General features: G+C 41.7%; 1 protein-coding gene across 1 annotated transcript in view; it reads right to left on the reverse strand.

The window, feature by feature from the left end:
• LOC118796265 (RNA-binding motif, single-stranded-interacting protein 3-like) overlaps positions 1–19,461 on the reverse strand; it is a 155,460-nt gene that overhangs the window by 15,014 nt on the left and 120,985 nt on the right. Inside the window, exons 7-10 of the mRNA XM_036555068.1 lie at positions 14,308–14,414; positions 10,540–10,580; positions 6,345–6,441; positions 3,097–3,147 (exon numbers count right to left, since the gene is read on the reverse strand). Of these exons, the coding sequence (XP_036410961.1) occupies positions 3,097–3,147; positions 6,345–6,441; positions 10,540–10,580; positions 14,308–14,414 (296 nt within the window). The remainder of the gene's footprint in view (positions 1–3,096; positions 3,148–6,344; positions 6,442–10,539; positions 10,581–14,307; positions 14,415–19,461) is intronic.

The following is a 19,461-nucleotide window of genomic DNA, read 5'->3' on the forward strand; positions in this document are numbered from 1 at the left end:
CCTGTGCCTATTGATCTGTGGCTGGCTGAAACACAGACACCCGAGCACCGCTACTCAAAGACAAAGCGCTGGCACTGATACCGCAGTCTGAAGGAGCCTCGGCCAGAGAAGGGTGGAGTGAGTGTGCACTTATATACAGTGCCAGGCAAATGTTTGGATGATTAAGACAGTGGGAAACATGGATTCAAATACATTTTTATCTAAAGACTTATCCTTAAACGCTTGAAATGTGTTTGTTAGTCAAATATAAATAGTGAAGTTGATGTCTATGTATGTAATATCTTTGCTGCTTTGAAGAATCTAAAATGTGAAATAGTTTTGATTTGCTTAATACTTTTTTGGTCACTGCATAATTCCATTTGTGTTATTTCATAGTTTTGATGTCTTTACTATTATTCTAAAATGTGGAAGAACTAAAAATAAAGAATGAACCCTTCTGTGAGTAAATCTGTCCAAACGTTTCACTGGTCCATGTGTGCACTAGTTATCACTACACTGTGTGAGGGGCTGATGCCGATTTATGTGACCTAACAACAAAATGAAAGATTAAAATGAGAGGAGACCGTGCCATGTAGCTGAGCGACCAAAACTCGACTTCTTGCTCATTCCTGGTTAACAATATGCTGTCTTTATTAATGCACACTGCTTGCAGGGAAATGCTGACCATTGGAAAAGTAAACTAGATTCAATTAGACCTGATCAAACACTCTATGAACTCCAGGGTCTGGATTTACCCACCCTCTTGTGAATATCATTCTAAATTTTTGTGTTCAAATGGAGCTCCGATTTTGTGCAGGTTCAAAAATGTTTAGATCTATTAGTCAAGGGTATGAGCCATTGTACATTGTTTCAGCACTGAAGGATCACAAATTGCCCACTGTTTTGTGCAAATGAATGTGCTTTAAAGTTTAGCATGAACAATGCCCTCGCCTAACCATATTTTGTAGCTAGGGAATTCAGTTGAATAAATCTAGCACTAAGCCCTCGTGTGAAAGAACATATCAGCATTTTACATCCCATTCCATCACTTACAAATGAAACAAAGTTTTCTGCAAGCCCCAGATGCTTTAAATTGGTTTTGCAGGAACAGGACAGAGCTCTATTTTCCTGATATGCTCCACCGCTTCTGTGCATTACGCAAATTAAATCATGTAGTGTATTTGCTTAGCAGACACCTTTATAAGAGGTGATACACATAATTTACTAACCTATCCATTTATAGTATATGGCTTGATGTTTGCTGTGGTGACTAAGGTTAAACGCCTTGCTCAAGCCTACTGCATCACTGATCCATGTGGAATTCAAATGTACCAACTTTTAGTTATAAAGTTTATATCCAAACCACTGCTCCATAAGGTGGGCCCACACCAGCAATTCTACCCAGGTCCACTCTTGGCATACTCTACATATGACATGAGCCATGCTCCAACATGGTAGATTGGTTTTAATGTGTGGAATATCAGCATAGGGGAATAGGGCACTCGCATGTACATATGTCCATACACAGCCTGTGACAGATTCCGCGCAGTGATCAACACGCCGGTGTGACAGCTGGTTGGGGACAAGGCCAGTCCAGTAACCATGTGATGAAATCGTAATTATAAGAAACTGCCGGAATGGGAGGCCGCATGGCCTGTGTCACAGGGAACAGAAGGGTCCGGAACACTGGACTCTGGTCCAGGCCACACGGCCCAGTACCGCACAACACATCGCAGTGAGATCTCAAGGACAGATGTGCGTGCTGTGCTCAGATGGATCATCGAACGTGGAGCATTACCCCAGACCAGGGCACCAGCTGACATGGTTTCAGCACCGATGACATTTCAGGGCACGATTTCAAGGCTGACTCCATTTTCTTGGTGACCGTGCAGTGTTTTTTGGCACCCTGAGTAGTTAATTAGTTAATTTCATGGTTTGATGAATTAAATCCTGGATTGGTCTTTGGTTGACTGTCAAGAATCTAGAATCTAATTATCTTGGGGTAATGGTCAACGAGTTCATTTCTCTCTGAAATAGAATGTGCCGCTGAAACCAATGGTAACCGGAATGCATCCAAACGTGAGCCCAGAAGTTCACACGTTTCTAGTGCATCCACCTCTGCACTTACCCAAGCAACACTTAGGCATCATACTCAAGCTCCAACAACCTAAAATGGTTATATATTAATGAACTATTAATGAAGAGTTAATGGTAAATAAAGGTAATTAATGAATTTTAATGAACTATTTTAATGAATGTTTCTAGCCCCACCTGCATAGATACACCCCACCCATCCTACCCAATCCAATCTTACTGCCCAGGATTAAGGGTAGACCAGACACACAGTTACTGAAGACAGGGAAGGGCCAACTCAGACCTCTCACAACACACACACACACACACAGATTCACATGCACACTCCTACATCTATGCTGCTAGCTCTGGTTCTGATGGGCGTGCTCTGTGGAGAGTCCCTACTGGGGAGAGATTACACAGTGATTGAGGGTAACTGAACTGTGCAGACTAGGTGGTAATGGTCACAGTAGGGAAGAGGGTGTGTGTGTGTGTGGGTGGGTGTGGGATGGTTAAAAATGAAGCAGTTCTGTTGTCTGTTGAGTGAAACTTACAAGCAAGATTTTTGATATTTGCCGTACGTGGGATTTTGTCCATAATATTATCTGACAATGAGGACAAATTATCTCTCCTGCAAGTGGACCGTGTTAATTCCCCATCACTTCTAAACTGGGTTGTTCATCTTCCCTGCAGCACCATTCTTCAAGAGTGCACAATCAAGAGCGGACGTCTCTGCAGCTATTTATGATAAATCACATATTTTCTGTGACAGTGAGAGCGTGCACCATATCTTGTGCATACAAATGTTTGATGAAAGAGGCCCTAGAATAGATTTGCTTGTGCCTGCTTGTAACATTTCAGCCTTTACAAGTCCTAAAATATAACACTGAAGAACAATGGCTAAATTACAGCAAAACCATTTCATATGTAGGCTCCATTTATCAATGTTTCACGTGCTCTAATACCCCAAACCTCTCCAAAGCAAACAAAAGACATGTATTATTAATAATATTATTAATTAATAATACAATAATAATGACTTACTGTTGGTTGCATAACATACTGTTGGTGAGGCATCCACGACGTGCTTTGGACCTGTGGGTGAAATATTGTTCATTGGTAAAGAGAATAATTGTATTACTACTTCTACTAGGCATTAGAGTTTTTTGCGTTAATTTAATTTTTAAAATGTTGATGACTTTCCCTTCTATCCAATTTTTATGTTCTGTTGGAGTTCACCTTCCTCTCACCCTCCCACACCAGGTCCGTCAGACGGAGTAATGCGCTGCTGTGTGGAGCTTCAGTGAGCTTTTGATGCTTTTCCCCTCAAAGTGACCCCCAACTCCCCCCCCCCCCCCCCCCCCCCACCCTCTCCAGGGACAGACATACATGATGGAGGTTGAATGCAATAGTCTAATGAAGAGCAGTGTTACAACATCATCCTCAAAGCCCAGTCCCATTCTCAACCCCTCTTTAGCATTCAATTAAAGGCAATTTCCTAATGTAAGTAACTACATTTCCTAAAACTGCATTTGTTCTGTTTCCTGGAATGAGCTTGCAAATGTGATTTTTTTTGTCTGTGTGTGGGGTGCACTACAAAGGCCTGGATTCAGAGCATTTCATCCCCACATTCTGCGACTGTTAGTCTCTCTGCTGATCCCTCTATAGAAGGCCTGACCTCTTGCACATCCTTTGCCATTAAACCGTAATGAAAGAACACATTTCTCAGTCAAACAAAAACCCTGATCTCCCCATTTGTTTCCATTCTACAACTGCTTAAATTTAGCCAGTATCGTGAAGCAAGAAATATGCTTTCATTATAAAACATTCCTATTTTTCCCCAGTGCAAAAAGAAATAAAAAACAGCATTCTTTTTGGTGGGTTTTCATTAAAAAGAGGTTTCCAAGTGACATTAAACAGAATTATTGCACTTTACTTTTTTTCCCCCTGTTTGTGAGTGCCAAGATGAAGCATGGCCTTGTGTCTAGCCATTACTGTGCATGCTATTACGCTTCAAGTGGACTTAATTTATCACTTATCACACGATTTATCATTACTGTTTATGGGGATTGTGTGCAGAGGGCATTAAATGTAAATTAACTAATGAAAAACATTTGCTGACAAACATTTATTGCCATGTTAAGACCAGTCATTAATTTTATTTTCAAACTAGATATGACTCCACAAAATAACACATATGTATTGAAGCTGTTCACAGGTGAAGACCCAAACAATCTTCACTTATATTTAATAAGAGTTTGTTCACTCCCAATTATCTACAAACCCTTTCCTCATACAAGGTAAGAAGTATTAATGGATAATTAACTGCCCTTAAAGTTGTATCTATGTTATTAAATGAACTAAAGAAATATCATGCTTAAAGACATTAATTTTATTTTAGGCCTTCTAATCAAACATAAAGACACATACATAAAATACTAATAAATCTATTAAAGCAGGTAAAATTCCCTAATTATAATGTAAATGTTAATGTTAATGTAAATGTAATGCAATATAATGCAAATTAATTAGTTTTATAATTAGTAGATTAATGAGTGAATACTCTGGGAGTTATTACAGTATGCAGACAAGCTTGTTGCCTCTATAACACTTTATGTGAGCTGCTACAATTTCTCATGACATTCAAACACATTTTAAATTGCTCAGAATGAGTTAAAATCTGTTTTTCAAATGTATTATGCCCGTCTTTTTCATCCTTCCTATCGTTGACACCAAATGCAATTAATTATGAAGATGAGGCATTGAATACAGTTTCCTGTTTGTGCTTCTGTTTGCCCTCTTTCCTCATTCCCTTGCTTTATAAAGGGTTAGTTAAGGGGTTATTAATGACTTATTAATGACTGTTCAAAAGAAGGAAGTATTACCCTGAAACACATAAAGCTCACCTGGGCCTTGGTTTCCTACGCAGAGAAACATAAACGGTCTTAAATACATTAGCATATGAATGTGCTATGAACATTAATAACCACAAACACTGAATACATTAATAGCAATGAGAACGATAGCATTAGAAATGGTTCTCATTTTTCACTCCCCAATTTGCAAATTATGAAGGGGAGAAGCTGAATGTTCTTTCCTGTTTGTGCCGGTGGCTGTCTGCCTCGTCGCTAAACTGAAGATGAAGGGCTAACCTTGTGAGTGCTTTTTCACTGAAGGGCAGTATTACAGGAAACCGCGCTGATATTGCAACTGCAAGGATTAATATTCCACAAAGCCTCCGCATTGTTTTTTGCTAAATCAATTTGGGAAGCCTTCGGAACGAGGATTACAGGGTGCTTGGTAACCATCTCAAGGGCTGGACCTGGGTTTTAATCAGCCACGCTCAAAGTCAAGCGAAAAAACCGTCAGTGTTGCCTGAAAGGGGGGGTAGATGTCATATCCAACATTACAATCAAATTCAATGTTAAATGGGGGCACATATCACAGCGCAAGCAAGAAAAAAATGGACCGTTATAAATCTTTTGCCCAAAAGAAAGATTCACAGCACAAAACGCCCTTTAGATAAGGGCCACTCTGGAAGGTTACCAACTTGTATAATTCCTGAAAATACATTTCAAACTAAACAATTCCCATGATATTTTCACATTTATTCGCAGAGTATAAATGCTTGCAAACCTTTCAGAAAACGTTATCTCACGTAAGGGGCAGTCTCGGTAAGTATGTGGAACAACATTTCAAAGATGCACAACACATCTCAATTCCAAAACATGTAGAAAGTCCGATACTCATTTAAAGCTTCTGGCTTGCCATCTGTGTGTGAATGCATAAATAAATACCACATAAATGAATGTAGCCTTTAGCGGGGTATACAGTACATGAGTGTGAGAGGGAACAGAAGGGCATCTATACTATAGGGTGAAAGCAGAAAAGCATCAGTTATGGTGTTTCTGTTCTCCAAATATACTGCATTCTGCAAAACATGACATTCATTTAGAATGCTGACAATGTGCTGGAGTGTTGTGTTGGATCTCTGTGTACTTTTTAAACCATGTATGTCCTATTTTAGAAGCCATCCAAAAATCACCCCTGTGAAGAGGTACATATAAAATGCAATTCCTAACTTTAGTGTGTAACAATTCTGTGGTAAGCAGAGCAGAGAAGACTTTTGTCAGGCAGCAAATATCTCTGTTTTGGCTCTGCTTTTCCTCTCTGGTCCATGGATGCGCCTTTGCTCATTGGACCGCCCATTTCCTCCCTCTGTCCAATGAGAAGCTCTCCAACCTGCCTCCCTTAACACCCTCCCACCTTCCCTGACTCCAGGCGTCACTCACCTGATATGTGGAGACAGGAGAGGCAGCGATGAAGGGAGTGATGGATGTCTGTGCGATCATACGGTTCGTGGCGATGCTGTACGGCGAGGAGTAGAACCTGGGAGGGAGAACAGGGAGAGACCTGTCAAGTAGCTGGGGGAAACCGCACCGCTGCCATCACTACCACCTCCTACCTCTTCGCTCACACTTGTTAAGGACTAGATAAAGCATTGTTCCCACAACTAACACCTCCTACCTCTTCGCTCACACTGTTAAGGACAAGATAAAGCACTGTTCCCACAACTAACACCTCCTACCTCTTCGCTCACACTGTTAAGGACAAGATAAAGCACTGTTCCCACAACTAACACCTCCTACCTCTTCGCTAACACTGTCGAAGACTAGATAAAGCATTATTCCCACAACTAACACTTCCTACCTCTTAGACCTCACCTTTAAAGCCAGAGGGGGGAAACTGCACTGTTGCTACCGCTACCACCTTTTAGACCTCACTGTCAGCGAACAGAAGCTACACTCTTTGCCCTTGTATGTGTCTTAGCCCAAAAAACCTCACTGTTGTATTTTATCTCATTCTAGACATTCCTTCCACAGCAATGGAAGAACATAAGATGGCTGGGTTAAGAAAAAATGCCATTCTGTTACAGCCTACCTTCTGTACCGCACCAGTTATCGCATACTTGCACAGCTTGGTTTGGTTTAGCTGTAGTACTTTGCAATTTATAGGCAACTAGAATGGAAATCCTCCAGTAGGAGCAACCCCACAGACACCTCAAAATCCCCTGCATTTAAGCGATTTCAGTATGGACAAACAACATCATGGCTGTCATAAGCGGGCTGTCCTTGATGGACTCGGTTAAGGGAACTGCATGCAGCTGAAGGAAGCCATCTCAGGTCGTGTTCACATGTACAATTCTAAGTTTCCTTATGTCATTTATGTCATGGTTTACAGAGCACTACCTCTTTGAAGTCTGTCAAGAATCGAGTGTACACAGGAAGAGAGAAGCTCAGAGCATCTGATGGACAAATCAGTCACAGCAAGTGACCATTAATTTATTGTTTGTTCCTTCCTGAACAACACCAAAAATGCTCAATTTAGCTACGCAATCGTTTGTGCATATGATTAGCGGAGGTTAACAAGATTGTGGCTGAACCGCAAACCAATTACCAACCGCCCTTCCTCTTCAAAGCTAACGGCAGCTGGTGCGCGCACGTGCTGCTGACTTCAAAGCTGAGAGGCCAGCCGAAGATCCCTTCGAAGCGAGCAAGCACCCTTAAGCATGACCTGAATCTCGCGCGGCACAGTCGCCAGCCACCGTTGACGGGGTCAGGCAGACCAGGTTCTCCATTCCCCGCCTGACAACTTTCATTTCCACGCCGCAGATGGAGAGATTCCTGTTTATAGACGGACACGTCGAAGGCCTCACTTGGTGTGTCCTCTTTGTAATAACTCACTGCCTGAGGACTGCCTCCACATTTTTTCATCTCACGCCTCGCTTCAACCAGACATAACAAGAAATATTGTATTTTGTAAAAAGCATTAAAGTTTTATGGAGTCTTAGATGGCTTCTTGATCCCCAAAGTCTGCTTTTATCAGATTCAAGTGTGCCTTGCTTATATATATAAAGATAGGATAGGATATTCTATATTTTCACCCCGAGTATTAGGCCAGAAAAAGCTGCATAGTGTAGATATTGGCTGGCTGACATGAATCAACAGTATTTGAAGGAACTCAATGCATTATAAGAAGCCTTGCCACTAAAAACTGTTGAGTTCAGCACTTGGGAGATCACGAACTAGTTATTGTATGATATTGTTCAAAATTTATCTGCGGATGTGGATTTTATCCTCTCTTTCAGTGTAATATTTACTCATTTCAGTTCACTGTGTCCCGGATAGCATTCAGCTCACCAAAAGAAGCTAGGATTGCGGTGTATATGCTGGTAAAGAGTTACTTTCTTAGCAGCTGCTTAACGACGGCACTTCCAGGGTTCCACTGCCCATTCATTTCCCCATTAGCAAAGTATTGTTTTTTGAATTGTGAAAAAATATGACGATTTTTGAAGGGGAAAAACATGGCTGGAATGTTTTGCTAATATTCTATGAGCATGAAGTTAAGCCCTTCAGTGAGCTCAGACTGGGAGCCTGTTTTCTTGGTGAAAGACTATTTTAATGTTTGTGCAGCGTGGGTTTATAACCCACAGTCATAACATTAGACACTGCTCTTTATTTATGGAGTTATGGATCTTTACTTATAATTCCTCTAAAGTACTCTTTTTATGAGAGAGATTAATGTTAACTTGCACAGTCAGTTTTGTAAATTGTGCACTGCTTTATGTCGTGTGAAACAGGGCTGCTAGATGCATATTAAGAAAACCAGTGTAAATCCACTCATAACCAGCCCTGAAGTACGCCAAACATGACTGAAAACCATAAAAACAATATTATGGATATTTCTGAGATGCTATCCGAGAAATCCAAAATGACAACAGTGAAGCTCCAGACCTTCTGTATTGCAGACAAATTGGGGCACAAAGTTGGTTATTAAATATATACATGTAAGTGCCTGCGTTACATGCATCTCCATTTTAAGACATTAATAGTAACTAGTAATTAGTACACATTATTCTGACTAACCCAAAAATGACAGCATGACCTTGGTTCAGATTTTAGGTCTGATGCTTGATGCTGGCTGATCCTGGCTGCTTGAGGATAGTTTAAGATTGAGGACCTACAGACACGCAACATGAACACCAACTACCAGGTCAAGGGCATCAGCTCAACTCAGGTGCTGCACAAATCAACTGATCTTTACATCACCTGCCTGAACAGACACTAATTCTTGGAATGACAGAACCATGTAACACAAAGATATATGGATCTGTGCAGCGCATTCTCTACATCAGTGTCAGTCAACAAAATGCAAGTGCGTAGCAAACACTTCAAACATGTGGCTGTCCAATGATCTGCTATACAAAGTAACCCAATTTGGTGGGGACAAATTTGAAACTCACCACAAACAAAAAATCCCTATTTGTGCAGTGGTAAAGAGTAGCCCAGCTCGGCCGGAAAAAAAAACCACAGACCTGGCAACTCTACTGTGAAAGAAAAATACCAATATGGTTGAGGATTGAGGCTGTGCAATACGGACCTTCCTCCGAGGCATTGGATCCCAAAAATACAGAGGGGATGGAGACAGAAACAGCACACTGACTGGGAGAGGCAGATGTACCGGTACCTTCTGTCTTTTGGGTGCTTCTGTCATTTGGGTGTCTTTTTGGCATGCTGCTGGCATAGCTATTTTTATATACAATCACAGATGCATTTATGCATCCTGTGGTGTTTTGGGGAGCAGAGAATGAGAGCCTTCTAAGCAGGGAGTGAACCACACATGTTGCCGTTAGTGAGAGGTCTTCCTGTTTCCATGTGGACATTTCTATAAAAATTACATTAGAAAAGTTGCATTGGACTTATGATATGGAACCCCAAAACAGGAAAAGGAAGACGTTAGACAGAGCAAGATTATCAGTGACAGTTGTTCATGATGATCTGTCCCACCCCGTCGAATCCCTGTAGCCCTATTGCATACACCTGCCACGTCCCACGGTGAATCTAATTATCACTATTAGCATATTGTACTTATTTGGAGTCTTCTATTTTTGTACTGGAGGGTGCCTGCACATGCTATATGGGCTATTTCAGGGCCAGGTGCAGACAATCAACACTTTACTAAGAGACCCCATGCAGCTGGATACCATACAGGGGTATTAGCAACACAAGAGAGAGTTCTCTTTATCTAAAGCTGAGCTTCTAGTGGGCATGACCAAGTGTTTCAATTTTTGCATGATCTTCAAGCGACTCCATCATAAGGACCATGGGAATGATTCGTTGGCAACATTAAGAATAGTGAGAGGACACTGGACATGCCCTAATCTTTGCCATGGGATCTTTAACAACCAGTCAGTCAGGATCGCCTTTTCTCATCCAAAAGACAACATCTCTTTCAACATCGCGCAACACCTGCTTTTCCTAGAAGCAGACACAGCTTCACTTAACTTACCTAAATTACCTTAACTTCCGCCATCAGACAGATGAAAGCTGCAGGGCCATATGTTTACAGGCAAGTATAACAGTAAAGATGCATTGTGGGATGTTATTATGAGGGAGATGTACTGGCTGGACTGGAGGAGTGTCTTACCCATTCTGCATGGCAGGATCAAAGGTCAACGCCATACCAGTCTGCAAAGAAGAACAGGAAACAAACAGGGATTAACCATTTATATAAGCAAATCAGGCTACAAAGATTTTAATAAATGAACGCACATATCAAATTGCAATATTGATACAATCTCACAATCCCATGAAATCTCAGTAAAAGGCTTTTTGGCCTCTGCTTGACATTTGGCGGTGAAGAGGCAAGTTACAGTAACAGCCCGACAGTGGTGTCGTGTCCAGGGATTGTGTTTATATGCTAAGATGCTTCATGCCACAGAAATGTGGAAAAGTCATAAAAACATGGCATAAAGAAGACCATGCTTTCAACACCATTCAAGAAATACTGCAGCTGAGCTCATGGCCGGCAGAGGTTAATTACAAATGCTGGGGTCATGAATTTTCCTTTTTACAAACAGCCCATTCCCTCTGCGCACACACACACACACACACACACACCACATTTGGGATGTGGTTTGCTTTGTGGCACTGTGGCACGTTCCCGATCGTTCTTTCTCAGAATATTGATTAGTGAATGTCACTCTCTCGACCGATTCATGCTGCAGAATGGGCACAGGTCGTTCTGTCTCACACACATCGCGTATCTATCCTACTTACATTCTGAACGGGCATCTAGCTTGTCAGATGCATTGGCTTAGTTGTTGAAATATTTGCACGTGGCAGGAGGCCAAGAGGCTCACAAGTAAGGCTACCGCCGCGTACCGCTGCATACAAATGCACTTTCTATGTGCGGAGCTAGCATTAATCAGTGTATCCCTGTGCTGGGTTTCAGCTGATCTCAGGTCGTAATAAAGGCCAGGCCCTCTCCTGTTTAGAATAACCTGCATGCAGCAATCTGCCATCTGCATTCATGCAAGTGCTCTCAAAGGAGGGATTTTTACCCTTTTAAAAAGTTGCTGTGAATGGCAGATTTTGAGTACAGCGTCCTGTATTTCTTGGGAGACTTGCGGGCAAAGAGAACGGAAATGCTCTCAATTAACCTAGTTAATGTTTACCCGCCCCATATATCCAATCGAAACAAACAATCAATAGGAGATGTGTGGCCCTGCTACCTGTCTCCCCCCCTCCCTCCCCTCCCCCCCAACCCCTGTCTGAGCACTGGCTTTGCAAATGCCTGGCCTGAGCACTGCACATTGTTGCGTTTAGCTGACCCAATCTATGGTGGGGAAACATCCCAAAATAACTTAATATAAGTGCAGGTCTACGAACAGCTGCAGGAACATGTGTAACTCCCTGAGAAATCCAGGGCATCCATGATGCATTGGACTCCAGCAAACAAACATCTGTGAGATCTCTCTCGGAAGACAGTGATGTGGTTTTCTCACTGAATTCCTCTCAACAGAGAACCGAGTGTCTTTGCTTGTGTGTGCATGTGTGTGTGTACTTTACAAATATCCATGCTATTTTTGTCACAAAGCTCAATTTCAGCTTAGTTTCCCTATTTTATTTCAGTTCTTTGGAGACCGTCTGTATTTCAGTCTCTGATTTTAATTCCATTCTATTGCAGTTTTTGGGTCTTCTGCAGTTTGAAAGACTTTATTTAGTCATTTTATTTAGTCAAGAATGCACCACAGCACCAAAAGGGATCATAAATAAATAATAATTATAAAAAATTGTCATTGGCAGTGACCGCATTGGCATTGAACACTCTTTATTTTTACTTTTTTCTATTTTCATGTGCTTTCACATCTTTCCATGTGCAACTGACCGATAAATACCACAGATCTGTTCCATTTGTTGATCACAAAAGGTATATTTTTAATATTTCAAAACACCTTCATTTTATGGAAAAGGAAAGAAACTCCTCTGAGTAAGTTTGACAGTTCTAATCTTCAAGATGAAAGAAACTAAAGAAACATTTTAACTCACACTATGCAGTGGAACCCAAATATTGTTTGTTCACGTTTAGACATAAATAACTTTCAGCCTAGCACTAAGCTTATTCCATTCCTTTTGTTTCTGACAGTTAAAATATTTATCGTATGGTTTACATAAAAAATACACTGCAGAATTCACAACATCCCATCACGCTTATAGCTAACATGCTACCTACTACCTATAGTCAGCTATAGTTTTCATATTGCAGGTGACATATGTTTTGTAGCAATTTTACAAAATAGGTAAATAATTGCATATTAAAATCAGAGTATTCTTTTAAATTAATATACATAATACAGTGATATGCACACATAACATTAGCTCAACAGTGTTCAAAGACTAATTATATTTTCCCTCAGTAATGTCCCAGCCTTTCCTGTCAAACACTCATGGCTTTGAGTCAAACTAGGTAGCTAACTATAAATGCAGAATTTGAGCTTTTAAAAATTGAAGACTTTGCCTATCGGCCAGTTTAAAAAATGCACAGAGTCTTCTCAAAACAAAATAAGTGGTCAATTAAAAAATGATTCAATGAATCAAATAGTTAGCTAAACAAAGCATAAGATAATCTAAAGACATCTGAATGCAAGGGTTTCAATTACCTTCAGTTTTTATTTAAAATATTGGCTTCCTTTTCATATTTATTTCTAATACGATTTTTTAATTGATCTTTTTGGTTTAATTTCTAGTTAATGATACTAACTAAATGTTATCTGTGTGTATACGTGTGTTTGTCTGTGTGTGTATGTGCGTGTGCGAGCATGGTAATGTAGGTCTGTATTGAGGGTAAGATTCTTGTCATTTTAGTCTTTGCTCAAGTGTCAAAGGTCAAAAGAGGTCCTTTGAAGAGACACAGATAAATGTAGGTGTGCGTGATGCATGCTTTAAGGCAGAGCAGATGCTTATTGTAGTCCCTGTGTAAGAGGAAAAATGAGAAATGGCTGATGGCAGAACGTACAATAGCTCTGCTTTTGTTCGTCTGAGCAACCTGACATCTTCCCCACCCTCCAAATCCGCTTCATACCCCTCCTGACTACCTTCATCCGACATGAACCGCCTCGTCTCGCTTTGTGCGTGCGCTGTGTGAGAGTCGACAAGCCAAGCGCTGCGCTATTAGTGATCTGGGAACCCTGTCACACAGCTGTTAACATCTGCTAGCATAACCAGTGGGGCGCTTTGGCTTAGTAATCAGATTTGTGCAGCGACCTAAGTTTGACAGGCATTGACAGAACCTCTGTTTTTCTAAACGCAAAGGTGAAAAAAAACAGCCAGCCTCCTCCAACCCCCCTCTCTACCTCATATTAACAACTGCTTGTCTGGCTAAATTTAGACCCCCCCAAAGCAACCAAATACGGCTCCTAACGATCCCCTATTAAGGACATCATTATATTGCTGCCCACAGAGTGGAATTCTCTGTGCACTACGTAATTCCAGCGTGGTGCTGTGAGGGACTGTGCTTGGTATTTAACCATTGGCGGCCTCAGTAAGTAAGTGGGAATAAAGCAGGGGGTTGAATGGCAGGCCGTGTGCCAAGCCCAAATGTCAAGTCCTGGTTAAAGGCTGGTACACCCCCCCTGTCATCTCTGAGCTCTGCTGGGTGCTTTAACCATTTCTTTTATTGGAAGCACACTGACATGGAGTAGCAGATAAATTACCATGTCACAAATTGTATTATCAAACAATCTATCTATCCATCTATATATCTGTCTATATATCTGTATCCATCTACCTGTCTTTGTATCTATCTATCCATCTATATATATATATATATATATATATATATATACACACACATATATGTATGCCCTCTGGGGACCTCGTGGAAAGCACCAGTGACAGCACAGTCAGCACTCACCTCCCCTTCCCTGTGCCACGGCCGTCCGTTCTGCGGGTATTTGCTCTGGCTCTGTCGCTTCTTCTGCCCTCCGTCGGCAAATTTACACAGCAGGGGCTCGGTGGGGGCTGCAGGGGGGAGACACACAAAGCAGCACAAACCGCAGGGTCAGCCGACGGGACCGGGCCCAGGAAACGGCGGCCCCTCTGCAGAGCCAAAAGCCCTTTTGAAGTCGGGTTTGTTTTCCCTTCTTCCCCCCTCATCCCCAGCACTGATGCAACTCTCAGACATTCTCCTGTGCTCTTGGCAAGCGCTGCCACGCTGTCCCAACATCAAAATCCCCAACTGGCAGCCGTTGAAAGTGCATAGCTTGATATTGTTGAAATAATAATCAGGGTAATGGCTCTCGTAAATAACTTAAACGCGGTAATGTTCAGCGACTCGGCCAGCCAAGACTAATTTCTTTAAGGCATTCCTTTTTTGTCTACACTAGCGGGCATTTTTTGAAACATGAGACATATGTAGTAGCAAGAGCTCTTGATTTCCTACTGTACACAGAGTGGCTTTTCTGACCGAACTGAGCTAAGCAAGGGGTGAAGTAGGAGCCAGCCTGTTGTTCCGACAGTGACCACTTGGGGCAGCAGTTGCTCCACAAGCAGGGCTAAGTGAAGCAGGGTTAACAAAGAAGTGCTTTTACGAGACAAATCTGAACAGAGACAGCCAACATGAATTACCATCAGTAAGTTATGGCTAATAAGAGGTTTTTCACTGTTCACTGTCACTTTTAACTGTTCACTGTACTGATCTTACTGTGATGTATGTGTTGTTGTAACATTACAGTAACATGCACAACAAGGGTGTGAGAAAGCCACAGCAAACACCTACAAGCTATGATACACCAGCTGGCAAGCATTTTTCCTGCAAGTATACCACAGCAGCCTAGTATTAATGATCTGCCTCTACTAGTGGGTGTCTAGAGTTCACATTGCTTAAGACAAAGACAAATACAAACATGCAGAATTGCACGTTGTGATGACAAATATGTTATCCAACACTAAGCAGCTGACAAGATGCTGCACTTTGGCTAGCTCCTAGCAAACACATCTTTGTGACATTGTTTTTTTTTTTTTTTTCAAAAACATCTTTGTGAGATTGTTGCAACGTTGCATCTCGATTCAGAGATGACGTCCAGAAATGCTTTAATTTTTACATTTCATCTAAATTCCTGATTAGGGCCCACGTGGTGGTGAACACATATGAAGCCAGCTGTTTAAGCCATAGGACTTCTCATGGCCAGATGCTGCAGGCCTACATAACTTTCAAATGATAGCCTGTCCTAATCAGAATAAAGTCACATTTGATATGGCAAAAGTCTTTGAAACTTTCACTGTTTTATGCATTTAGTACTGTATTACATATTAGCATCCAGCTGAGAGCTGGAGGCAGTTCACACAGCCCCACTCAGACTCAACATGCAGGCCAGCTTCTCTGCTGCAGGCAGCCTGACCATGGATCATCTTACAAGAGTCTGCAGAGACAATATTGTGAACATTTCTGGCATTTGGAGTTCTCCAAAAAAGGTCACTTTTGAAGCTAATATTGGAGCGCAGTGCAAACTAAACAATGAATAAACATGACATGAACAATGCCAAAGGTTTCCAAAACAACACGATTTTAATAAAATGCCTCTGCTCTTGCAATGTCTGGATAGGACAATTATTTTGGACATGTTTATGGGACACATGGAGATGTTTAGGTCACACTTCATAAAAACCTATGAACATTCTTCATTGTCTTAATTAATGTGTTCAACAATAGAAATGCTTCTTTTACTAGCTAGCCCACTAACTTGTAAATGAATTTGGTAAGCGATTTGTTATAATGACTGACACACACATATATAGTATGTTGTCATGATGACAAGACAAACTACAGCTGATCTGAGCATTGCCACAAATACACAATGGTTTTGCATATGGAATGCAGAGAAATAAATGGCGTTTCTAAACAGTTAGAAATGGTAAAGTATAAATGTGGAAATAGTCACAAATTAACAATAATAATTGTACCTTCTGATGCCATTCTTTATATGTTTCTAGAATCCCTTTTCCACTGCTGAGCCAGAAACAGTCTGGCTCATTTAGTTCAAGTTCTGGGTGATTTTCCATTGTCTCTTGCAGCGCTGACCCCCGTTAAGTGTCAGCACTGCTGGCCTACTTACAAGCAATTTGTGGGTGGACATGGCGAGCTGCCAACTGCTTCGCTTCCACGGCTGCCTGCGCTACAAACTGTGAGAAGATAAGCACGGAGGGGAGAAAGTAGCATGCCGCCATCATTGATCACAGCAAGCATCCAGAGGTGTAGGTAATCCTGGGGTCTGTCGCAACAGCCTTGCAGAGGTTTAAACTTTCGGTTAGACATTAAACGCGGTAATCCATGGCCACAACCTTAGCAGTGGTTTAGACCTCCAACTTAGAAGAATGAATTGTACAGGGTGGCTGTTCCAGTTCCATTATCCTTCTGTTTAAAACACAAGATATGTCCCTTGCTGATATAGTTGCCATTTTGACCATGGAGGCTTGTGTTTTACTGAAAACATGAACCCAGGGTTGGGAATTCCAGGCAGTCATCATGTACCACATCTCTGGGATGACAGTAATGCAGTTGGGCAAGCAATTGCTTTTGTAACTGGGCTATATTTGACTCCGACCATGAAGGAGGATAATTTAATAAATTGTTAAAATTTAATGTTTTGCAATATTATCCTGCTCCTTATCATGAAGCAATTTGTGATACCCTGTTTGCGAGAAGTGCTGCCGAAAACAACATCGGATTCGGAATCATGCCTCCCTGCTTCACAACAAACCGCCATCTGGTGCACAAAAAAGGTATTCCGTGTCATTTTTGGAAAAATCCCGGAGCATGTGCCCTCTGATGGGTCATATAAAAAATACATGACATAATGATACAAAAATGATACACAGTACTGTACAAAAAGTGCCTCGCTACAGTGTAGGAGACTACAAGTGAGAAGATTTGTATTCCAAGAATATGTGAATAACATGATCCAGAGCCCTTCAGTATAGATACAAGTCCCAAAGGAGACAACATGTGGAGCTTATGTAACCACTTTCCACGCTCAAAAATTGGAACAGATTGGATGGGTTACTTAAGGTCCTGATGTAGACTATACAGCACAGCCTACTCAAATGCAGTCTTCAGCCAAGCAGCCAAACTGCATGACCTCAAACTCTCCCCTGGAATTGTAGCTCTTTGCCAGCACGTTGTCTTCTGTTTTGATTAATGTCAATCTAATTCACTGCATAAGGCACTAGCCTTCACCTCAAGTAACCTTTCTCTATTCAATCTTTATCATTGTATCCTTCATAAAAACTTAGTCCTGAACATTTCCACTATTATTCAAGGATGAAACTCGAAAATAGCTGTATACGCATTTTGAAATGGTTTTGAATTTGAATCCTGTGGCTTCAATGGCTAGATGAGGCAGCTCTTAGACTGTTCTCTTTGGACAGGTGTGAGCCATAAAAGAGGATGAACTGCAACTGGAACTGAAAGAAGACTGAGAAAAACAGATGCAGGATCTTAGCGAAGTACTGAAATAAAACGAGGGCAAGGAGGGAAGCCTAGTGCTGGCGCACCACTTCCCGAAGGCTCATGAGAAAAGGACAGCGTTCCTCGGGGGGGTGGATTTCGTAGTCTCACTGTGGGTTCTTTGTGCTGGCGAGGGTCCGTCCATGGACGTAGCTGACAGAGGATAAAGCCAGGATCAAACACGTCGGGGCCCTATGTTCGCTGTAACCTCCCTGTCCAAACAACGACCCACACCTGCAGCTGCGGGTCCGACACGGGCCTTGTCATCGCCTCTGTATTAGCGGTGCTGGCAGTGATGGTCAGATTAAACAAACACAGGGGTGTCGTTGTACATGACGAAAGGCAAAGCCTTTCTTGTTTCTTCTTTTTTTTTCCACCTTGACTAATCTGAACAGCATTGCTGGTCATGGTTTTACACTCCCAGATGCTTAACTTTCAACAATACTGCACTGTCTACTGGGAAGAAGACCTTTGAACAAGACATATTAAACCTATATTGGGTAAAAACACTAGACATTGAAATGCTGATTACAGTAGTAAAAAAAAAAGTTGGTGAAAACCACAGTGTGGGGATGAATCCATCTCAGAGTTCAGACATTTGACATTTAGGATGGCTTTACACTACATTATTAGCTCTTCACTTGTCTTGTATGCAAAGGGGAAGTACTAAGATCTAAGATCTAAGTACTAAGATCAAAAACATATTCATCCCATCTGATTTATGACTCCCTTGACAGGCCTCAAACGTGGAAAAAAAAAAACCGAGCAAAATGTTTTGGTTTGTTGTCAACGATCGCCGTTAACAGGACCCTCTGAGAACGCGTAATTAGATGAGCCTTTACTCCGGTTGCCACGGAGACGAACAAACTTCCTTGCCCGCCTTTGCGTCGAATGCCAGGAAGAGTAACCGCGGAAATGTTTCACCTGGAGCGAGTGGGCCGCGGCGAGCGTAACCTCAGATTCCACGCTTACGGCCAGCGCCGGGACGACGGCGCGATTTTTATGGGAACCTTTATTAAATTCCCTCATTTTTCCGCTCTTCTCGGAATATCACACTTAATTAATCAGAGCCTCATGTGAACTGGGGAGAGGCTGGGCCGCTCCTTACGGGATAAATACGCCCTGCAGCCCTGCAGGACATAAACTGTAACATAACTAGCGTCAAGCTCACGGAATATTATGCTACCCCCCCTAAGGAAATTGAGGAGGATATGGCAGCCTCATATGCTTTGCAGTTTTGAAATGATAGTTATTTTCGTACATCCTCATGCCTCGCTGAATTCAAAGAGCATCGTTTATTCTGAGAATGGGAAAAAAAAAGTATTGTCCATTTGATTAAATCCTTAAGTGAGCATAGCTTCATATTGTTTAAATGGACATTTAGGCAATTTAACTTTTTAGGGCCAACATGAGTGTCACTGTGGACACCTGAAAATTGTGATTGTACCCTCTAGGACACACTATCCTCTGGACAATCGGTTCCTTTAATTCCCTTCATTCCCTTGCAACACACAGGTATACAGTTAGGGAGGCCAAACCCATGGACAAATAAGACACGACAGT

The sequence above is a fragment of the Megalops cyprinoides genome, chromosome 21, assembly GCF_013368585.1.
Source record: "Megalops cyprinoides isolate fMegCyp1 chromosome 21, fMegCyp1.pri, whole genome shotgun sequence".
Taxonomy (NCBI): Eukaryota; Metazoa; Chordata; class Actinopteri; order Elopiformes; family Megalopidae; genus Megalops; species Megalops cyprinoides.